Source organism: Xiphias gladius, chromosome 8 (genome assembly GCF_016859285.1).
Source record: "Xiphias gladius isolate SHS-SW01 ecotype Sanya breed wild chromosome 8, ASM1685928v1, whole genome shotgun sequence".
NCBI classification, from domain to species: Eukaryota; Metazoa; Chordata; class Actinopteri; order Istiophoriformes; family Xiphiidae; genus Xiphias; species Xiphias gladius.
Genome location: NC_053407.1, coordinates 25,496,237 through 25,520,258, shown reverse-complemented (window position 1 = coordinate 25,520,258; position 24,022 = coordinate 25,496,237). Strand labels below are relative to the sequence as shown.

General features: G+C 43.3%; 1 protein-coding gene across 1 annotated transcript; it reads left to right on the top strand.

The window, feature by feature from the left end:
- The first annotated feature begins 962 nt into the window (after positions 1–962).
- hsd17b12a (hydroxysteroid (17-beta) dehydrogenase 12a) lies at positions 963–22,671 on the top strand. The gene is made up of 11 exons (XM_040133179.1): positions 963–1,140; positions 13,582–13,628; positions 14,621–14,696; positions 16,564–16,671; positions 17,740–17,804; positions 18,102–18,146; positions 18,671–18,705; positions 19,656–19,737; positions 19,923–19,988; positions 21,027–21,176; positions 21,650–22,671. The coding sequence occupies exons 1-11, from the start codon at positions 963–965 to the stop codon at positions 21,788–21,790; spliced, it is 993 nt and encodes a 330-aa protein (XP_039989113.1). The 3' UTR covers positions 21,791–22,671.
- Positions 22,672–24,022: the final 1,351 nt, after the last annotated feature.

Sequence of the window (24,022 nt, the reverse complement as noted above, 5' to 3'; positions counted from 1 at the left end):
TGTAACGCACATCACATCACATCTCATCTCATCTCCCCCCTTCCTCAATGTTTTGGAAGGGGAACTTACTACGATGGGGAAGGGGGGGGGTGATCTCGCGAGAATCTGCAAAGCGAAAGCCGAGCTGGGGATTGTAGTTTGTTTTTGTTTGTTGTTTTTTTTTTTTTTTTTTTTGCCGTTTTCGGGGAGCCTGTAGTCGCGCGTTTCGCGGCAGAGGGGCGAGGGTGTGGAAGAGTTACACGAGCGAAACTATGCACCGAGGGTTTTTTTTAGTGGTTACCAGCAGTATGATGCAGACAGAATACCTAAAATAGACGAGTGACTCATGTCTAGGTGGGAGCAGGCGGACCTCGCTGACCGGCATCGCTTCGGCCAATGAGCCGTCTCCAAACGCTCTCCGAGGGGCGGGAGGACGCGCACGTTTCTCACCAATGAGAGCAGCCTTTCATTCATAAAGTGGTATGGGCAGTTTTCTTTTTTTCCGAAAGCGTGGGTTTGGAGGGTTTCATAATCCTGACTGAAACCGACAAACCTGTTCCGGCGAGAGCCAATGGCAGGCTCCGGATGGGAGCTGCCGTAATGTTTGCCCAATCGCTCCTCATCCCGGTCTCCCTTTGACCCACCCTGCTTCATACAGAAAATCGAATGAATGGGGGAAGCTCCGGGGCCGACTGACGCGCCAGCGCACCAACCGGCGGGGTCGGTCAGCCGAGAGACAGCCACTGCAGCCAGTGAGCAGCGGAGGAGGGCGGCGCAGAGCAGGAGGTGGGCGGTGCACTTTAAATCAGGCTAGACAAGTGTTGGGGGAGTTGGGGGAGTGTGTGTGTGTGTGTGTGATGCTACAACCTCCTTATAAAGGGACTCTCTCTCACGTTGTGGCTTGGAAATTAGAGCACATTGCCTAAAATTGAGGTCTCCACATACACACTCTCACACACGCCGAGTCACCGAGAGCCGCTGCCATGAACTGGATGAACGCCGAGGAGATGCTCCGCAGGGCCGAGACGCCTCTCTTCTGGGTCGGCGCGTTAACCGTGGCCTCCCTGGCGCTGTGGCTGCTCTACAGGCTGCTCTCGGGCTTCAGGATCTGGGTCCTGGGAAACGGGCAGCTGCTCTCCCCGAAGCTGGGCAAATGGGCAGGTGAGTCGGGTCACATCGGCTTCCACGCCGTCCACACCACGGTCACGAAGAGGGCAGCTCAGAAGTAGCCAGGTGGACTCGACGTGCAAACGCCAGAATGAGGTTATTGGGCTCAAACTTCACTTTGGCACAAAGAAGGGGCTGAATTCTGGTGCCTTTTTTTTTTATTTTAATTTTTTTTTTTAATTCAAGGGGAGGCTGGTGTTGCGTAACAGGCGCAGGTAAGCAGCTGTTTGACTGACAAGATAATGGTCCTTATTAGCTCAATTGGCTGTGTTTTTTTTTTTTTCTTTTTTCTTTTTTCCTCGCGTCAGACAGCACCGTCTGCTGCCAGGGGCTCCAATCAGCGTTTTCACCCACAGTTGGAGCGGTAGGGGGATGCCCCACATTGGTGAGCCAGGAGCCAAATTGCGCAGGCTATGCGCACTTTTCAGAGTGCTGTTTTTTTTTTGTTTTTTTTATGTGGGTGAGCTCTCAGCCAGCGCACTACTGAACCACATTAGCCCATCCGCATGATGTAGGACAAACCCATATGCTCAAGTCAAACGTGACCTACATCTAGATCATTTTCACGGCTTGTGACTTCTCAAAATGTGTCACATGGGGCAGTTTGTCCTACATTTGGACACTTGTCTTGATTCCCTTTCTGCCCTACTTTCATACATCAGTATATCCAGGCGGTGTTGTTGTCATGCTTTAGGTTGTGTCGTCGGTTTCTTGCTCACCATTGCTTCTTGTCACATTCATTACCTGTCCCAGTCCGTTTGCCCTACATATTGGTATATGGTATTATAATGCCATTAATAAGACTGGACTCTATAGTATCCTCTCGTTTTTTTCCAACGTGCTTGGCAAAACAGGAGCGAGTTACCAGCCGAATCTAAGTGTATTTTGGTTTTGTAGCGACTGGTCTCATAGGAATCGCCCTGCCATGGCTTGACCCACTTCTCCAGTCTCCTATTTGGCGAGGGCTGCTGCGTCTGGAGCTTCTTGCTGCGCAATTTGCCGAGCGCTCCCCTTTGCATCGGGATAGGTTGATAATCTCCCCCTTTCTTTCTAAGACCCCCAAAACCAGGCGATCCGGACGATTTGAATCCTTGCTGTTGCCTTTCTAATTTTAATTTTGTTTTATAAAGAACCCATTTGTTTATCTCTGCACCGTGACGCACACTGCCTCCAAATCGTCGTTGTTTGGTTCCTTTTTTTTTTTTCGTCTTTTTTTTCCCCTTTTTTTAAATTTATGAATGGGGTGTTTAATTGATGCCCTGTGCGCCAGGGGATGAAACGTTTGACGCAAAGGTAGGGTGCTTTTAGGAATGACTAATTTTTAAAAAAATTTTAATAGTGATTCTGCTGGAATATGCGGAGGAATACCGGTGCACACCGATGAGTCATGCGCTTGTTCCTCGCTTCGTCATCCATTGGTCATATAGAAATTGTGATAAACACCCCCCCCCCCCCCAGAGAAAAAAAAAACACACACCCCAACTCCACCTCCGCCACCCCCAGTAAATCAGTTATAGCTCTAACTACGCACCAGAGGTTTCCTTCCTGCACTCCTAGTAACCCAAAATGATTCTTTGGCAGAGCCCATTTTTGGTGCAGTTTTCTGTTGCATCCAATACAATGGGTAAATGTGGAATCCCTGTGATATCTGTTTTAAAAGTGTAGGAGATGCTCTAAACCAGCAGTTTTAAAGAAATATTTCAGAATGGGTTCTTATTTAACTCATATTAAAGGCTCGTGAAAAAACGCTACCCGACTTACCACACACTGTTCACATTGATTCTTGTATGCCCTTTCCTGAAGATGCGAACTTGCACGCCTCACCCCGAAACCACGGGTCCAGTCTGACAAGTCTCTAAGGCTCATTTCCAATCACATCGGTTGGAACCCTGGCAGGAAGTGAACAGGTGGGATGGGGGGGGTTGATGCATGCCAGGGATGAGGTGTCATCCTCAGCTGGTTGTACCAGACCCGCAGGTCTGGCCGGATTAGGCAGCGGTGTGATTTTAGTTCAAGCGCATACATATGCCTCAAGCGGTGCTACTCCCTGTCTCCACCTTTCACTAAAGGACAGAGGCACCTGCTCCGACAAGTTAAACCTCCTCTGTCCGTTGGATAGGCTTTGTATTGGCATTCACAATAAGCAACAAGAGCGTAAGATGGGAACTCCTGATGGGTCCTAGTGTGTAGCTGTTCTACAGCAACTGCATTAGACTAAGCTTGTAGGATTTTCAATCATTTACCTATTTCCTTCCACATGACCCCTGACTCCATTTTCTCTGTCTCTCTCTCTGTCTCTCTCTCTCTCTCTCTCTCTGTCTCTGTGTCTCTCTCTCTCTCTCTCTCTGTCTCTGTCTCTGTGTCTCTCTCTCTCTCTCGAGATGTGCAGTTGTATAATATCTCAAGTCAGGGTTTAGCACAAACCTCCTGCATTTGCCCTGGCAGTAAATATTCAGTAATACAAAGTGTCTTTGTGAAGGAAAACACTTGAAGCTTGAAATGAAATGTCTTTTTTTTTTTTTGAGTGTAGCTGTAAGTGGAAATACCTTCCTCTTTGAATGCATCATTTCAGTGAATATTGTAGTTGGATTCAGTAATTAGCAATACGTTTGTTTTTGTTTTTGGTTTTTTTTTTTTAAAGTTAGACTTGTAGTTACCGACTTCATGTGTGGTAATGTGAGGAGATGATGTTGGCCAGTCAACCCATCCACAGTGAGGAAAAAATCTTTCAAGAAATCGTCATAATACTATTCTTAGTTCTTAGACTGACATGCTTCCCAAGAAAACGTGTCAAGTTTGATGATACTTTTGAACATGTGCTTTTTGCAAAACACATGGCTGCTAACACGGGAGGCATTTGGCGTTTCCTGGTCAGACAGGTTTGTGAGTGTGTGCAGGAGGTTGAGGTCAAATTTGCCCAGCAACTGACTAAAACTGGATCAGATAAGACTTCCTTCTTGTGAGATCGAGTACATTTGTTTGTACTTAGTCTTAGTTTTTACATCTTTTAGTTTGAGGAAACATTTTAGAGTTTTCATGTTCTCACTTGGACACGTTGATGTCTGTGATGGCCTGAAGCTCTGCAGCCCTTGCATGCAGAGCAGAGCAGGGATTTCTCTGGAGTTTCTCTGCCAATGGCTGGTCTTCCCCTTTAGCAGGTGGGACTCCTAGTGGCGGAACTGGAGCACTGCAGCATGAGTCAAGGTGGCTTCCCCAGCCTCTCTGCTGCACTGTGCATCTCCACACACACACACACACACATACTCACCCTCCCTTCCTCCTGCCAGCCCAATCCACGTCTGCAGCTCAGTTTTGCTTTAAAAAAAAGAGTAGAGTAACAGAATAGCAATCCTCTAGATCACGATACATTTTTTTTATGTCAAGAAATATTTTTTTCAACTTTAACTTTTTTGCAGATCTTGAAAAAGACCAATGGGTGCATCAGAAGAGATTCCTTAAAAAAAATAAAATAAAATAATAAGCAGTGTGCAGGATTCTGGCTTTCAGAGAGAGATTTAGTCATTGAGGTAACATTTTTAAAGACCCTTCATAGTATTTCAGCAGATTTTTTTTATTTTATTTTTTTATGATGCAGTGTTCAGTATTTATGCTTTTATTTCCAGAGGAGCAGCTTTTCACTGTAATGTGTAGTAATGCTCAGTTTTCTCCTCTGCACTCCCTCCTCCACTCTTAGCCCCCAGCAACCCATATTATATAAGGGAGCCAGGGTCTGTTCGTGTGTGTGTGTGTGTGTGTGTGTGTGTGTGTGTGTGTGTGTGTGTGTGTGTGTGTGTGTGTGTGTGTAAAACTCCATTACAGGGAAGTAAATTAGACCAAAGGGAGCTTTTTGCGAGGGTGGGGGGATAGTGATGTGACATGCGCCTTGGAAGTGCCTCCCTCCTCCCTTTGACATTAGAGTTTATTGAGAAAATGGTCCTATTATATAAGAAGGATGCAGCCATTCATCACTACAGTACAAGAGTGACAAAGACTCGGGTCAGCACTTACGCAAGGATTTCGTCGAGTTTGATTCGGCTCCAGGAATAAACATTAGTTGCGTGCCAGTTTATCCACGCAAGCTGGAGGCGATTCACTTTTAGAGCTGAATCGAGTTACAGGAGCACCGTTAATTATTATGAGAGAGATCATTTACAGTGTTTTTTATGAATAGGCATTAGGCTTCATTCATGTTAAGGAAAATGCACATATATGAATGAAATGTATCCGTGTGTGTGTGTGTGTGTGTGTGTGTGTACGCCTCAACTGAGGCAGGGTCTCCACTTGTTCATCCTTGTGAATGTGCTTCCCCCTAGTGCTTTGTATGTGAGAGAGAGAGTAAGAGTGAGTGTGTGTGGGGGCGGGGAGAGAGAGAGAGAACACTGCTGTTCATGTGATGAACACGCTCTCTGACACGTGCCAGAGCCAGGGATGCTGGGTAAAAAAAAAAAAAAAATAGCAGAGAAAAAATCCTCTGCATCTCCCTCATTTCAAGCCCCTCTCAATCCCCCCCCCCCCCCCTCCCTCACTCCATCGCACCCAGCTCTCCATCCAGCCTTGTGTGTGTGTGTCTGTGTGTGTGTGTGTGTGTGTGTGTGTGTGTGTGTGTGTTCATTTCTCCATATCTTGCACCCTTTTGTAGCTACAGTATCGTCTTCGTCAGAGCACGTTGTTCTTTCCCCAGTTTTATTTGTCTCACATTCTCCATCTATCTCCTTTACTCAACTCAGTTGTTTGCCCCCTTCTCACACCCCCCCCCTTCAGTTCATATTTTCTTAGAAATTAAATGCTTGCCATCCATAATGACCTGTTCTGAGATGATTTTTGTCAATGCGCAAGCAGTAAATTTGTAATTTTTATTTACCAAAGAAAAAACCAAAACATTAACTGGTAATACGAATTTACAAAAAAAATATTAGAGGGTCTGGGGCTTCAAGTAACGATTACTTTCATCATCAATTAATCTGCCAGTTATTTTCTTGACTACTTGTTCGGTCTGCGGAATGTCAGAAAATGGTTAAAAAATGTCCGTACAGTTTCCCAAAGCCTAAAGTGACATCTTCATATTGATTGCGTGTCCAACCAACAGTCTAAAAATCAATACAGAATCACGTTTAAGATCATATGACAAAGAAAAGCAGCCAATTTTTAAGATTTGAGGAGCTGGGATGAGGGAATATTTGGTTTTGGTTTTTTTGTTTTGTGTGTTTTGTTTTGTTTTGTTTTTTTTAATTGAAAAATGACTCAAAAGATTAGTTGATTTATCAAAATAGTTGTCAATTAATCTAAGTGAATAATCATCTGAGCTGAGATGGTCATTTAAAGCCTTCGCTCTGACAAAGGAACTGAAATGCCTTAGCAAATTAAGGTAATATTGAGTGAAGTAAACTGCCATCAGAGTGAGTTACTTAGACAGAGCAACTCATAAATGGCCCCTTTTCAGCAAAATGTCTCATGTTGAAGCTACAGCACCTCACAAAATACTCATTATTTGCATATTTTTTGTTTTATAAGTCGCGTATTTCTTTTTTTACTATGAACTTGGTCTACTTAATCCAAGTTGAACCAATTTTCCAGCCTAATCACATCTTGCGCAGAGTTAAAAGTGAGCGTCAAGTTCAATAATGAAGTAGCTGCTCAGTCGTGTTGTTCTGGACCACCAGCATATTTGGAATCTGTGGTTTTATTGCCTTCTGTAAAGTTACACCACCTTTTTACGTCAGTTGCAGCCCAACATGCCAGAGAGGCAGTTTGTTCAGTTGTGAGTATCTGTTGAAATATACATTGAGGTTTTGGCAGGCAGGGACCAACCCGAGCAGAAGAATGTTCTGATCGAAGTCATTACCTAACCTCTATAAAAATACAAACATCCCTCACCTGAGAAGGGTTTATTGAGTGAACACTGGGCACGTTAAGATACCTAGTGTGCAATGGATTCATGTAGTTTTAGATAGAAAATAAAAACGAGGCAGCTGGGTTGTGATTGGATTGAAAAAAGACGGGGAAATGTGTGTTAACGTTGTCAGTTTTGGACAAACTCTGTTAATGCTGGCTGGCCTTAGTTTTTTGATGTGATTTGGTCGTAAACTGATCAACCAGAAGCCCCTGGTTGACGAAACGTCTGTACAGAGAAGGAATCGGCAGCACAACAATCGTGGGCACGTTGCGTGTTCTGTTGGTGGCGATCCGCCGGTTTGAGTCATGTAACAAACGCAGGGATGCGAAATGGTACAACGGGCATTTTCTGTCACGCACCACGCCAGGCTTTCGTGCCCACCACCAGGAACTCCAGCCAGGTGATTTCAATGATTAACACCCCTTCAGCCAGAGAGAGGACGGACTAACACAATGAACACCTCCACACAGTACAGTCTGTTCTTAACAGCACACAAACCATTAGTGAAGTTTGTTTTCTGCTCAAAAATCACCTTGTCTCAATCCAAGTAGTTGTGGTGAGGGAAACTATCGATTTTTCTTTCTCTTCTTTTTTTTTTCTTTTTGAAACAAGGCATGTGACTGGAGGAGGGAGGGGGGCGGGACTATTTTTGCTCTGTACCCAAATATAGATGCTGGTTCTATCTTGGGCTGCTCTGAAGTACATGTTCTCTTTTTCTGTCTCTCTGTCTCTCACCCTCCCTCCCTTCCCTTCATCTCTCCCTCTCTCCCCCGGCCCGATCAGGCTTTATTTTTGTCGACTTTTATATTACCCATGTGACTTTTCTCCCCTGCTATTTAAAGCAGCGTGTGTGTGTGTGTGTGTGTGTGTGTGTGTGTGTGTGTGTTTGAATATAAAAGGTAGGCGGATGGAGAATGGGGTGTGTGTTTGGATGGGGGGGGCTGTCTTTGGATCTTCTGCTGCATCCCTCCCTCCTTTTTTTTTTTTTTCTCTCTCTCCCTCTGAGGTAGGAGGGGCTGCTCGTTGATAGGCGAGTTTGGGGTGCGACAGATTACATAACAGTACGTAACGAGAGCGGGGCATACAAGGACCGCAGTCTCTCCTCACTGAGAATCTTAATTGGGGATTTGGTCGTGGTGGGGAGGGTTAAGGGGGGAGTGCTCATTTTAGCTCTCTCTTTGCATAGGAAGTTGAATCTTCCAAAAAAAAAAAACTCACTCACCCTGTGGGTAACTGATAGTCAAGATCATGCTAGATTTCTCTACAACTAAACACCAGATCATCTTATTTTACTAATCCACACACCTTCATCTTGAGGCTGAATGATCAGTGAATGAATGGAAATCTGAATCTCCGTACTTTATAAAGATTTGAGCTTTTCTCTTTCTGTTTTGAGCTGCTCATCCTCACACATGCATTCTCATGCAGTCCACGATAATCAAAGACTCCTCACAAGCATCAGCAGATAGGGCTTTGTGATCACCCTGTTCTTTTTCTACTGCTCATCAGATCAGATTTTCTGTGTTTTCCCCTCTTTTCCCCAGCTTGCAGTGCTCATGCTGGCATCAGGGGGTTAGGTGGAGGGCTGAGGATGCATCCGCAGCCTGGTTGTCGTGGTGACTGTGATGGTGGTGGGGGATCTTGTTGGTATTCAGGTGCTGCGGCAGGCAGGCAGCTCCCAGACGAGGCAGTGCTGGCGCGCTGCTATTTTTACTCCTCCTGCTGCTTTTTTTAGACCCTCGGAATAGTGAGCAGGAAGCGGCAGGGGCTGCTCCACTGCTGAGGAGGGAGGGAGGGAAAGAGAGAGGGAGGGAGAGAGACAGAAAAGGCTGGGGGATGTCAATACCTCTGGACGTGATGTGCAGCACTAAGCACAGCAGAGCTGCAGTGCAAACGCGCCCCCGTCAGGGCGCTTGAGAACCGGCATGGTGGACCAGTTTTCTCAGAGGCGCTGAAATGGGGGGAAACTGGGTTCAGAGCTGTGTTGCCAGGAATGAACGAGAGGCAGCGGCGCACACGTCCCCTCTGCCAACACACGCGCATACATTAATGGATTCGCACACCCTTCTTCACCGGCCTCTCCCCAAGCCTCCATTTTCTTCCATGTCACACATCACGCTCATATGTAGTTGCCCCATCAGCACACATCCACGCTTTGTTGCCAGTGTATGTCTGCGTCTTCTCTTAGCGTCAGCAGCGCTGCTGTCATTCACGTGCTTGCTTGCGTAGACCCTTTTTTGTTACATTACATCTGTGTGTGTGTGTGTGTGTGTGTGTGTGTGTGTGTGTGTGTGTGGTTGTCACAGATGTAATGCATTGCTCACGTGATGGGAATTAAGTCCTGCTGGGAGCACTGGGGTGTGTGGGGGGGTGTTTGAGTGTGTGTGTGTGTGTGTGTGTGTTTTTGACTGAGCTGAACAATAGGATCTTTGGACACTGTGTTCTGCTTGTACATTAGTGGAAGAGTTGAATAGGTGACTTACATTTCCAGTTATTTTTGCAGTCTGCAGTGTCTAGTGCAGGTTCATCACTGTAGGGTTGCCACTTACAGGAAGAACAACGGGCATCATATATCATTCTGTCGTATTTCAGGCGTGGCTGATGAAGGTTTTTTGCTATTTGTTTTTGTTTTTTTTGTTTGTTTATTTGTTTGTTTGTTTTTTCCCTCTCCATAAATTATTTTAGGTCACTGGGCTTCGAATCTCCCAGAATATTTTCTTTTTTCTCGTATTCGTTGCACTAATGATGGATGATAGCAACTCAAAAGCAAAAATGTCTCACGACTCGAGAGGAACTCTGTGTCCTCATCCCACTGTACTAGCCCCCCCCCCGCGTTACACGCAAAAAGGCAAACACACACTTCTCTCTCACTCACTCCCTAGACAACGTTTATTGAGAAAATGGTACTATTATATAATGGGTGGGAGGAGTGTAGTCATTCATAAGTACAGCATGAGGATTTTTTTTGGGGGGGGGGCATTTGGCCTGGGGAAGGGATGTGGTGGGAGGGGCTGGCTGCCAGATGCACAGTGGAAAATCACAATTCAAAGTAGAGTGTCCTTAAAGAAGTAAATGGCGTAAAATAATTTGAGTTCTAATCTTCTCAGTGTTAATTTCTTTTTATTTCTTTTTTTCTTTTCTCCAGCTGTTTGCTTTTCGCTAAAGAGGATGGAGGGAATATTTGCAAACTGTCTCCACTGTGTCTTGCCTCCCACTTTTCCATCCATCCAAAAACATCCCCTTTACATACCTCACTTTCCCTCTGTTTCACAACCTTCATTTTAATTCCATTACAGTTTTACTCTTCTTTTATTTTCCATTCCATTTCCATTATTCCATTCCACCACTTAAGTAAACTTAATGCAGTTTTCTGTTAAACTGCGACCTCTGTTAAAACAAGTAGATCTGTACTAAATCGTTTGAGAGCGCAGTATTGGAAATTCTTTTTAAAAGTGACCTCTTAAAAATGGGCAGGCTCTTGTGCCTGTTCTTTTTCTTAGATTTCAAATGGCCGCGTCAGAATGAAAAAGAACGCTCTTTAATTATGTTTTGCTAAGAGGATATTTATTGAATGAATTTAAAGACCGTGTCCTCACAGCCCAAACTGGACCCTGATTAGGTGATAGTAGCATCTCCCCCAACTGAAACCGGCAGAGTGGAGGAGCCAGTCAAGGTCCTCACTGTTATGGGAAGAATTTACCTGTTTTGTTCTGATTTTGCTTTTTGTGTTTGTTTGTTTGTTTTATTTAAAGTGATGCAGAGCTGAGATTGATGCTCCTTTTTTTTTTTTTTTTTTTTTAACAGTATTCTGAAAATGCATGGCATGCATATGAGCTGAACACATCCGCGGTCTGACAATGTAGCACATGGTGTAAAGTACCGCTTGTTCTTTACGGTCATGCTCAGGTTCAAAAAGGTCACGTTGTGAGTACATTTTTGCGCACACTCCTCTTTCAGGTTAAAGTTCAGCGAGGCTGTTCGTGCGTTTTGACGCAAATAAAACACATTCTTACACGCAGGTGCAATTCTCAGCACCTGAAACTCAGTCATGCAGGCGAATGGCATGTATACCAGCTGCCTTTCTGTAGGGGTATAATTGTAATCCCATGTGACTGGAATGTGGTCGGTGCACTGATGCCATACCTTTTTTTTGTGTGTGTGTGTGTGTTCTCAGTTTCAGCTGACATGGTCTGTCATTTGTTCCTCGAAGGTATCTTAGTTCTAGAAGAATTGTAGAAGGTATTCATTATCAGTCACTTGTTGGTACAAGAAGTCTCAGAGAAAGCTCGCTTGCTGTTACCATCTAGGAATCATGTACCTCAAAGTTGTGCTGTTTTTTCTTTTTCATGATCTGAACGGTTTCATGCTTCACTCTTCTCGTGTTCATTATACTCCTTCAGCGCTCATCGGATAAACTCAAAACTTACATGATACTCATCTGAAATGAGGCTGATTTTTTTTATTTTTTAAAAACTGACATTTTAGAAATATGTGGTTTTCAACTGCCAGCTACGATCCATAAGTAATATTTCCAGTGTTATTTTGGCATGTTTGTTATAGATGAGCCTTATTCAGTTCATAAAGAGCTAATTTTATGCCGAGGTGGATGCAGCCCCCCCCCCCCAGCCATTTTACTTTGCGGCGAATGTAGCCTCTCCATGCCCGTCGTTTGCCCCCACCTGCATCTGCAACGAGAGCCAGATTTGGTACAGCCCGCGCCCATTGAGGCTTTTCTGCCACGGAGTGTTTCATTCTTAACACGGGGGGTTTAAAAATAACCAGGGATTCTGCTCTCTTTTCACTTTTGACTTTGTGCTACTCTCTCTCACTCTAACTCTTTCTCATTCACTCACTGCCCCCCCCCCTTCGCTCCTCCACCGCCATCTCTATTCTGTCTTTCTCCTTCACTCATTCGTTCTCTTGCTTTGCTCCAGTTCTATTTTTAGCCACCCCTAGGATCCCTCCTCATCCCCCCCCGTCTCGCCCCCACCCTCCCTACCCCACTTCACCCTCCTCCTTTCTCCTGCTCAATGTTCGTCATCACTCCCTCCTCTTTGCATCCCCTCTCTCATCTTGTCTTTTTCCTGCTCTCCAGCTCTTTGCCAGAGAATGTCCTCTACCTCTATTAATCTTTCACAAGCCTCGCTAATATTATATTCATGATGCACAACTGTGTGCATGTATATTTGTGTGTACCACCCAAATCTCCCCTTATAGCACCACTTTTTTTTTTCTTTTTCTTTTGTCTTGTCTGTTTTTCTACCTCCCTTGCCCCCCCCCCCCCCGTCAGTCAAGCAGGGGTTGATGGGCAGTGAAGGTTTAAAAATAGCCCTGCTTGCTTGACAAGGTGAGGAGAATTCTGAACACAAGATGAACAACAGCTCCTCTATCTGTCTTTGTCTCCTTCGCTTTGGCCTCTTTACCGTCTTTTGTAGGGCTCCTATGAAATCTTTCCTCCGCTTTGACCAAACTCTTCCGCTCCCCTTGGGTTTGCCACCGTTTCCCTTTCACTCCACCTTTTTGTCTAAACTACAGATACGCGTGATTTAACTATTACCAGTCAGATTTGTCAGTATGCTCAGCTGATAAGATATTCAAGGCTGCGTTCATGCGCAAGAAACCCTTATCATGATCTCGAAAATCAAACTGTTTTACACGACAAGAGCTGCTCCCAGCGAGGTATCGGTGGTTGTTGAAGGCTTTGTGAATCATATATTGTCTTCTATCTTCGTCCTGCTTTAATCTATATCATCTTATCTCCACCATTATACAAACTCTGTCCCCTCTGTTGTCTTTGTAGCTCAGCTTTTGTGATCTAACTCCTATCTATACCATTTTGGGGTTGTATTATATGCATCTCTGCTCCAAAATCGAACCGCACAAGCTTGTGGGTGCACTTCGAGAATGGACAACCCTGTAAGCCTCTCATTCAAAAGAAACATTATTTGACTGATGACAAAGTTGTCATTGTAGAGCTTATAGAGAGGCATTGCTAAATAACAAGAGAATAGTATTGCTGGGTGTGTGTGCCAACAGATTTGCTTCATATGTCTGTCACCCATAAAGTCCCCCCCAGGCTTAATTCCATATTGAGGCTCCGAGGCATTATGATGACAACTGGAAGTGGTCAAACCTGAAGCTGAAGGTGTGTGACAAGCGTCTGAACAAAGGGGATCCGATTTTGTGTGCACGTTGTATGTGTGCCTGTCACAAGATGGAAAGATAACAGAAGCAATAACGTATGTCCTAGTGTCAGAGCAATGAGACGGTCCTCAATGACTCGCAAGAATTTTTGCGGATGTATGTCGCTGAGGCCATTTGGCAGGTTTGGAGTAAGTAGACTTAGATTAAACGTACAAAGTGAAACCATGATTTCAGTCAGATCATTAATTCTCAGGGAATATGAACCATTTGAGTCTTTTCTTAACTTTTGGAGACTTCAAAGAACATCCACTCCCTTTTATTAGGTGAACAGAAGTTGACTTGACCCCTTGCTCTGTACTGTACTGACCTCTTTTTCTACCTTCTGTCTGTCTCTCTAGTTGTGACGGGAGCCACGGATGGAATTGGGAAATCCTATGCGGAGGAGGTGAGGCTCCTGGACCCTTATTTATTTCATTTCTTTCACGGGAAAGCTGTGACTCATGCATACACACACACACACACACACACACACACACACACACCGTGTTCACTCATAGGCCACGGTAGGGGGAAAGCTCTTACAGGCCTATTAACGTGGAGGAGAGTCCTCACGCACACATGCGCACACACTTTAACACAGGCCTGCCAACAAGAGCTCATACGGAGGTAAGAAGCACACGTTGCATAGGGGGCTACGCTGCCACGTGTTTGGCCCGTACTTGTGTGGACGTGCTGGCTGTATAATATATTCATGTAGGGCCCTTGTCTCATACTGTTGCTATTGGCGCTACAGTGGGTCTAGCCACCGTTTTACCCAGTGCACTATGCCATGCAGGGTTTTTAGGCATGTTAATACCTACGCCGAAACACACTAGTTCAGTGCTGCTTTTCACGTGGAACACGATCAGTCCTCCTCTTTGCTCCAAAGCACATCGCATGCCCACATACCCAAAGATCAACCCGGCTGAGCTTAGGACCCCATGTTGATCCAGTCTTTGTGCGTCCATTGGAAACAACTAGGGAAGCAGCTGTTTCGGAAATAGGCTGAAAATTCAGAATGACCACAGTCCCAGGTAAAGTCTGTAGTTCTCAGAAGTCAGTCTGTTGGAAACATGGTTGCAGAAGACACACTTTTGGCAAAGGGAGCACAACAAGTGTAGTTCTACACGTGCAGATACACGCATCGGTGATTGATCCAAGTCCACTGGATACATTTTGAATGATATATGCACCAATGCTTTACCAGTCATCTGAACCCGAGTTAAAGCATTCAACAGAATACAAACCCAACTCCTAAAACTTAGGGAGTAAGTGCTCTTGACAGAAAAGCTGGATCTTTTCTCCTGCCATTTTCATATAATATCTGTAGTTACCAACACTGTATCTGATGTTGCCTTCCATATATGCATCTGTTGCTAACCATTATTTCCTTTCCAGCTGGCTCGTCGCGGATTTGCCATGATGCTGATCAGTCGCTCCCAGGACAAGCTGGACTACGTGGCCCGGTCACTTGGTGTGTATAAAAAAAGTGTGAGAGTGTGTGCTTGTGTCCACAACATCATGGAAACCTGATCGGGTTGAGAGCACAGTGAATGGGCTGATGAGGATGTGTGTGTGTGTGTGTGTGTGTGTGTGTGTGTGTGTGGGCAACCCTCCCACCCCGTCCGCTACAGGGCTTCCCAGGCCTTGGTAACAGGGCATATCCTCAACATAAGGAGTTAGAATATAGTCAATAGAGAAGGAAAATATGTTTGGGAGACAAAATACATGTACATGTTAGCATATGTTTATTCTAGATGTTTCACTCTGTACAAAGTGTGGCAACAGAGGTTTGCATCTGCTAACTTGCATTTTCAAAAACACAGTGTATTTATTTTACAGAATCTGTCGTTTTGAGTATTTCACTACTCAGATTTATCCTGTAAATCCCATTTTTCACACTCTTTTGCATCCTGCTAAGTCATGCCTTTTTATTCTGTTGGAGAGCTAGTGAATTGGAAACATGCAGCCAACAAAGCAGGCTGTGTTTTACTTCCTCACTGATGGTATGAAGAAAGACGGATTAAATAATCTGGCCTGATTTCAGGAAACTCGTCTACCAACCTGTTCCTTTTGAGATATTTGTTAGAAGCAGATCAGGCTTTCCTCTTTCAAGTCTGAGCAAAAAGAAGCAACAAATAGTAAATGAGCGTCCATATGAAAGGAAAAAAGTTTTTTCCTCCTCCTTGCTGGCCTGTCTCCACATTTGAACAGAGACTGAATGGTGAGTGGCCCCTCTTGTTCAAATAGTGCCCTCTCCCCGACTCACTCTCTTTCCATCTGTCTCTGACGTCTCCCACAGCGCAATTTCCCCTGTCGTGCTTCAAGTCCACAGAGGGGGCTGATGGGTAGTCACGAGCGGGGTGCGGCGTGCCAAACTCTGGCACTCGTCCCTCACGATTACTGACAAAACCACCCTCCTCGGCATGTGACTAGGAAATCCGCCCTGTCCCACCTATAATTTAATTGTTGTACATGTTTCTCCTCTCTTATGCAGCCATCTTATTTGACTCTGGATCACACGTGCCTGGCAAACCCCAAATCACTCCTCCAATTTGCCGACCCGAGCTTTCATATCTCTGCTTCTTTGCCACCATGTCTTAAGCTGCTTTTATCGTTTTCATTGACATGCACTCAAAGTGGTTGTGATGACGACAAAAAACGAAAACTGAGCTGGATTTCAGGGAGGCTCAAAACCATAACCCCCACTTTTTTATTCCCCCCCCTCCCCCTTTTTTTTTCTTCTTTTATTAAAAAAAAAAAAAACAACTTTTCCCAACTCTGACTGAACACACACTGACACACTACAGATCATTGCCGAGGCACAAAACCAGGAATTTTCCTCTTATAACTCCCTCCGCCACCTATCAGCTAAACGAGTCTTTGGACAATAAATTCTAATTGCAGCAGGCGCGTCAAACATGACGAGGGAATGGAGGGAGGGCGGGAGGGAGGGAGGGAGGGAGGAGGAGAAGATTGCTCAGCTGGTTTGTTGGTACGCAGTGCCCTCTTCAGTTCGAGCCTGACGGTGACTGGTTCCATGCTCCTTTCATTTGAATGGATCCAAGGTTTCGAAACTGGGGCTTGCTCTGTTGTCGGGCCATGTAATGAGCTTTCGCTCAATGTGTGCCGGCTGACTTGTGACACACGAATGCACGGTATGAGCGTGCGGCCCAAAGGCATCTTCGTTCATGAAGAGGAATGATCTTAAACATGCATCTTTCTGATCTTTGCTCTTCTCGTGCCAACTGTACAGTGTTTGACACATTTGTTGTTCATTGCCACGCACCGATATCATTGTAAACTTATGATTGATTGGATATGTGTTTCTCCTTTCGCAGCGGAGCAGTTTAAAGTGGAGACCAGGACCATTGCGGTTGACTTTGGCAAGACAGACATCTATCCCAAGATCGAGGCGGGGCTGGCTGGTCTAGAGATTGGTGTTCTTGGTAAGAGCTGATGTTTTTGTTTTTGTTTTCCTCTGCAGCATCTCTTTCTCCTGAACTTCTGATGGCAGGACAGTGTGTGCATCCATCCTTCTATTCTGCCCAGTGCTGACTTACAGGCACAGTTTACAAGTTCGACATATTTTAAAATGGATGTCTCGTCTTCAAGTGTAGTAAGCTGCTGTATTGCATAGAGAGATAAATGATAAAGCCCTGTCCTTAAGAGCAAAGCAACAGTACATGACAAGCTACACACCCCTGAACAATGAACAGTTGTCATTCACTTACCTTGTGTATTAAGGTAACGTGAGATGCACGTCGTTTGCAGCAGGTGGTGAGATGCCTTTTGTTTTACTGTTGGCAGACCTCCCTTTTGGATCTCACTACACATCAGCCATGACTTGTGTTGTCCAGATCGTGCAACACTTGTTAACGTAATTTGATCCACTTTAAACTCTCTTATTTAGATACTTGAATTGACTTCTCTGTTGTTTCACCGTCGGGAGAAGTTGGCAATATGCACTTGTTCTCGACTGGGTTCATTGTTTAAGATCTGGCTGAATTATCTTTGTTGTGAAGGAGACATATTGCCAGAACAGAAAGGAGGGAGGAGGTGCAGGAAGATTTTTTTTTTTTTTTAAATCTATTTTTTCCTTTTTTAAGAAAAGTCTGCCTTGCTTTTAACAAGCTTTAATGACTTTTTGGGAAACATTATTATTTTGACACCGATCTCACAAGTCATTGTTTATGTTTAAAGTTAAACTAAAATTTCAGATCTAGGTGTAAATCGTAGATGCATAGACTCTGGAGTTCGCGTTGTACTTTTTAGTTGAACATTTAAGGAGCTCTTTGTCCTTTTTTTTTTTTTTTTTTTATAAATCCAATTGTGCTCTACTGGTTGTAAGGTGTGGCTGTGTCTAGTGTGGAGTAAATGCCTGTCTGTATCTTGTTTGCTTCTCCTGCCACCTTGTGGTAGAAATTTGAGCTAGTTAGAGTTACCCAGCACCAGGTTATTTTATGAAAACAGTAGAATAATTTTTCTTTTTCTTTTTTTCCTTTTGTCTTCAACAGTCAACAATGTTGGTGTGTCTTACCCCTACCCTGAGTACTACCTTCACATTCCTGATCTGGACAACGTGAGTTTCTTTTTTTTCTCGTTATTTCATCTTTCTTTGCAGATAGGAATTCTCTTTATTTATTTTTTTCTTCTAGTTTTCTGTGATTCGAAAGAGTACAACCTGAAAAAGCAAAAGAAATTGTCTTTTTTTTTTTCCACAAGCTTTTCTTTGCCTCATGCTCCATAGTTTTGTAAGGGTTAGACTTTATTACATCTGCTCCCTTCTTATATCACGGGCGATAGGTCTGCTCTGTACTGTATAAACACATGATCTTATACATGGCTGTTTGTCTGACTGGTGCTTTCTGTATTTCAGTTCATCACAAATATGATCAACGTCAACATGACCTCAGTGTGCCAGGTAAGTTTGGCTCTGTACTGAACGACTCTGCACACTTTTTCCTCCTCGGAGGGGAAATGTTCCAGCTAGGTTCTGCCCAGTGACTGCAAACTTCACATTTATATCACGCCACAAGTGTTTGTTTAAAGTTGATCCACGGGTATTACTTTCCTCCTCACTTTTCCCCCTTTTGTTCTTCTCCTCCTCTTCTTTCTCCTCCTTCTCTTCTGCTGTTTCTACCATGGTACCTGCAGTGTCTCAGTTGTTCCCAAAGCAACGGTGGACTACACCAACGCTGTCTGTACTCGCCACCCACGCATCTCTCTTTCTCTCTGTTGGTCTCTGCATGTGTCTCTCTCTCTCTCTCTCTCTCTCTCTCTCCCCCCCTCCTACTTTCAGTCTTTTTTAAATATATATAATTTTTTAAAATAAAACTCTTTCCCTTCTTTCCCAGTCCCCCTGTTCTCCTACATGTTTTATCTATTTGTTTTAGTGTGCTGGTTGGCATTAACTGAGCTTGTGTTGTGGTTGTTGTTGTTTTTCAGATGACCCGTCTGGTGCTGCCCAGGATGGCTGAGAGGTGAGTTAAATGATATGCTTCCATGTTTTGCGACATGACTGCAGTCAAATATCAGCGTCATGAAGGAGGGTATTGTGGCACAGGGCTGCACAAGGAATCTCAAAATTAAACAACAACCTTTTTGTTTTTGAAGCACACTATTTGGAAGACTACTGTTTATAAAGATGACTCTTTTATTGAGAAGTGGTACAACAAATCCTCCCCAAGCCCTTTCCATCACTGCATCTCTCTTTCCCTCTCCTCCTTTGTTCGCAATGCTGACAAGCTTTCAATTCACACAAAGTGCTCTTCCCACCCGATTGGCTCCCCTGTTCCCATGTGACTCCTGCTGGCCAATAGCAGCACAGGCACATTTGGTGCCGTGTGAGGCTGGAGCGTCGCTCCACTACATCACTGCAGCAACAGGCTGCCATGGCAACGCACACGGCCACTACCGCACTGTTTGTGTGTGTGTGTGTGTGTGTGTGTGTGTGTGTGTGTGTGTGTGTGTGTGTGTGTGTGTGTGTGTGTGTGTGTGTGTGTGTGTGTGTGTGTGTATATTTGTCAGTGTGCTGAATGTGTATAGACACTAGGTTCCCACAGGCATGGGAAATCAGTGAAAGTTTGTGGACCTGAAGGAAAAATAAGGACTTAAAAACACCGTCTGAAAACATATATTTTTGCACCGTGCTTCACATCTCGGGGAAAACCCTGTGATATAGATTTGTCTTATGGCAGCAGCATCGAAACTGATGATTTTACCAGGTTTTCTTGGTTTGACAACCTCCAAGTGAACAACGAAGCCCCTTTTTTGATGATGATTTTGACCAATTCCACATCATCAAAACATGGTAGTTTTGATGATGTGGAATTTTAATTCATTCATTTGTGCGAACTCTGAACTGTCTGCTTTACTGTTTGTGATGCTCAAAGTTCTTGTCCCAAATCTACCTTGTTGACTTTTTTCTCAGGTCCAAAGGTGTTATCCTCAACATCTCCTCTGCCAGTGGAATGTACCCCGTCCCTCTGCTCACAGTCTACTCTGCCACAAAGGTATGTGCAACATCTGGCAAAAGTTCTCTTGAAACAGATTTTTCACTTCTTAACGATATTGGTTAGTACCTGCTTGTTTCGTCAAGGCAACCCGTCATTTTTTTTGGAGGCTGGTGATAACAGACCTAGGTTTCACCGACTGATATGTTGAGTTTGACCTGTCTTTCATCCTTCTCGGTGTGCAGGCCTTTGTGGATTTCTTCTCTCGTGGCCTTCAGGAGGAGTACAGGCGTCAGGGCGTCATCATTCAGGTGTGTTTTTGGAGCTCGTCCGGTGGAGTTGATCCCTCACTTGTGACGTGCATTGGAGGTTTTGAGTGCAAAACTTTCCCATGGAGATGTCCTGAGCTGTGAGGACACTGAGGATTATTTTTAGATCATCTTTATCGATAAACAGTGAAGACAGACACACACACACAAAAAAAAAAAATGAAGGCAGAGAGTTGTCTGGAGGCAAAACAGTGTAACATTTTGCTTTGGTACTAATTTTTGAAAGGAAATGGAACAATCATTTATTTACGGTAATTTTAACAATTTGATAATTAAAATTTTACGTTTTGGAATCTTAAGTCCTTAAATGGAGTAAGAGCGTCCTTTAAACGCCACCAGTATGGGGGTGAGTGCATGTGATCCACGCACCATTTGGCCTGTGACGGCCGGGTTGGGCGCTGTAGACCAAACTTCCATCGTGGCTTTAGATTCAAGTTCATTAACAAAGAGAAAATGAGTGGAAGGGGGTGACGTATTAAAACCCTTGCTGTAGAGATATACTGCAAGCGATTTGAACTATGTCCTTCTGATGCTTTTGAATTTGACCCAAAAGAATTTAAAAAAAATCAACTTGCTGCTCTCAACTAAAACGCATTTTCATGAACAATGTCTCTGATAGGCAATTTCTTTCCTTTTTTTTTTTTTTTCCCTTTACAGCAGAGGCATTTTTTTAAAATTATGATGTTCCACTTAAGGCTCGTTTGTTCTGTACTCTTCGCTCATGTGCCACCTTGTGGTCGGAGTGTGTACGGCAGTTTCACCTCAGCAAACCCCGAGTGTATTTTCACTTGATAACCCCAGTCACCAGACCAGTCTACAGCAAAGATTTTATGTATTTTAGCATAAAGTGCATCTTACGGTGCCAGTGGTCAGTCTCACAGGAGGACACAATATCTCTATAAGAGACCTTATACTGACAGGGGGAAGAGCAAGGAATTTCTGTGGTCGGGCCAGGAATTGATTTATTTTAATGTTCTTGTTGTTTAAGCTCGTTTCACACGTTTATCCTTTTTCCTGCAGAGTGTGCTGCCCTTCTTTGTGGCCACTAAGATGACCCGTATCAGGAAGCCCACCCTGGACAAGCCCACCCCGGAGCGCTATGTGGCAGCTGAGCTCACCACTGTGGGTCTGCAGAGCCAGACCAACGGCTACTTCCCCCATGCCGTCATGGTAAGAAGTCGAGATCTCAAAATACTGAATCTATCTGGGGATACACGGAATAAACTGAAATGTTGCCCACAGTTGTGGTGTTTGAAACTTAAGACTAAACTATCTGGCTCAGTAGTTGAGCCCCTTTTAGGACTTGATGAAATTTATATATAGAGTTGCAACTCCATATCCACGTTGTATTTTTGTCTTAGTCTATCAGTTTGTGTAAACATTGCTAATTCTTTTAAATTATGAAATCAGGAGCATTGAATGCATCGTATGATTTGCATCTTTTCTGCTTTAACAGTTTCTTACGTGCTAAAAAAAATTTATATAATTGACATAAAACCGATCTTTTCAAGAAGTTTTGGAAAAGTTTTTTTTTTTTTTTTTTTTTAGCCCAATGACTTTAGCTTAAAGGAAGAAAAAAAAGCCTGAAAGCTAAAGTTATACATGATTATAAACCCATGCACCTCTCTGTTATTTCCTTGCAGGGTTGGGTGACCACCAAGCTGGTGCCGAGCAGCATTGTTATCTTCCTGGGAGCCCGAATGAACCGTCTGCAGCGTACCGGATACCTGCATAGGAGGAAGCTGCGGGAGCAGAAGAATGGAGCAAGTCTGAAGAGTGAATAGGGAAGACGATTGGCGATTCTGCAGGGAACTCTCGCGCTGCTCTGACCCGGTGCAGTGTTTAAGGGAAGAGAGAGAGAGTTTCGTATCTGTGTGATTGATTTTCCAGGGTTGCCTGAGATTTCACCTTTTGTTCTTTCAGTAAATAAACACATCGCCGCTTATGTATGGCTTTGTGTTTTAAAAACGGCAATCTGCCCTAATGTGGTTCGTCTGGAGCAAAATAGCCAAAGAAGGAAGGAGCTGAAATGGTAATAAAATGCTGCTCTGGGCGAATGACATAAATATTTTTTGTTCCTGACACTGATAGTGGAATTTATACAGCCAAAAATGAGTGATTTGTTAACCCTGCTGTTATAAGCAGTGGAAAATGGTGGTGGGCATCTTTTTATAAATATATATGTATAATTATTTATTTTATATTTGTATGAACACATGAACCAAACTCGCCTTTTTAAGACTAGCTTTCAACCTAGTCCTGTTTCACGAGTCATTGAGCCATTTAAAGATGGCAATTTCTGCTTTCTTTCATGTCCGCTTACATGCATCGCTGAGCTGGATTCATCAACCATTGGCTCTTTTTTTTTTTTTTTTTTTGTTGTTGTTTGTTTTGTTTTTTTTGTTTTTTGTTTTTTACTTTTCCCTTGATTATTGCTTGTTTACTGTATATTTAAAATGATACTTTGTGGTGGGTTGTTGTTACACCAGTGTATCAGTTGTTCTAAACCAAAGTTTTTCATAGTTATCGTTCGACGCTGGTCAGATCCAAGCATTGAGCAGGGAACTACACAGTTGCTCAATTTTCTGCCTCGTTTAATCAAAATGCAACCAAAGGAAAACTTTTTTTTTTTTTTAAGCTTAATCTCTACACATTGAGTTCAATCAGTCTGGATTTCACATGGCTAGAGAATATCATTCTTTTTGTAACATGTCTGTCCAGTTGAACTTATAACATACTAGCAAATGTTTGCTGTAAACAGAATCACACCTCTTTACAGTTAGTGCCAAATTGAATACTCCATATGACTTGGTCTGACCTGTGTCTCAACTAAATGGCCTCATGTGTCCTTTTCCTTTTGTAAAGAGTCTTTTAATATGCTTGGAAATTAAAATTTGAATTTCTACATGTAAAATGCACTGTTAACGTGTACCCTGCCAATGGCAATGTAAGTTTTCTACTGTTTGTTAATAAAAGCTCTGGCATATAAAAGTGTTTTGCCTTGTGTACTTTTTTTAAATTTACAGATGGCTGGATAAAATTGCAACTTTTAAGGAAATTGTGCACAAGCCTGAAAATAATGTACCCAAAACAAAAATTTTACTCTTCTACAACCCATTTGATTACAGTCGAGTCTCCCTTAAAAGATAGGTCTTTAATTTTTAAAACCAAAAAGTCAGAATAAGTATGTGATACTGAACCAAAGTTATAGTGTTGATTTAATTTAAATTTTTTGTTTTTAATCAAAAAATTGAATGTAAGGCCCATAGTAGTACTTTTTGTAAGGAAAACCCCTTAGTGCCACAGCAACAAGTCTGAACCAACTCTGTTGTGGTGATACAGGGATCCTAAAATGCTTTGCACAGATGGAATCAGGAGACTTAGAGCTTTCAAACAATGTATGAATTGTCAAGGTCGTGTGAAGATTGAGTCCGGTACAGATCAAGACACACTGCTAACAATGCCAAAGTGTCCCAAGGGTGGGAGGATGTATTTCAGAAAGATGAATACAATCAAATTTAGATAGTAGTGGAAGAAGTATTCAGATTCTTTATGTAGCAATAACACATTGTAAAAATACTATGTTTCTCTGTAAGTCCGGCATTCAAACCTGAAGTAAAAGTATAAAATATTAGTACAATAAGAAAAGTATTTAAATTAAAAGTACTCATCATGCAGAATGGGCCCTGTCAGACTGTTATTGTATACTGTATATACAGTGTTATTGGATTTTCTTTATTGATTCATTAACATGGAAGCAGCATTTTAAGCAGCTAACTGCAACTGTATACTCTAACTGCATGCTGATGGATAGTTTCGTCTAAAACAGTGCATCACATTTCATAAACTTTTCCTGTGTTTTGCGTCTAACTACCCATTAATTACAACTGTCAAAATGAAATAAAATCCAATATGTCACCCCGGAATGTTGTGTTGTAAAAGAGTAAAGTAGCTCAAAATGAAAATGCTCACGTAAATGCCATGTATCCCAAAGTTGAACTTTATTTATAAATGTT

Excerpts from the sequence above, each read along its gene's own strand:
- hsd17b12a (XM_040133179.1), top strand. The coding sequence starts at position 963 with ATGAACTGGATGAACGCCGAGGAGATGCTCCGCAGGGCCGAGACGCCT. Across the intron at positions 17,805-18,101 it reads ACATTCCTGATCTGGACAAC|TTCATCACAAATATGATCAA; the intron begins GTGAGTTTCTTT and ends TCTGTATTTCAG. Across the intron at positions 18,706-19,655 it reads CTGCCCAGGATGGCTGAGAG|GTCCAAAGGTGTTATCCTCA; the intron begins GTGAGTTAAATG and ends CTTTTTTCTCAG.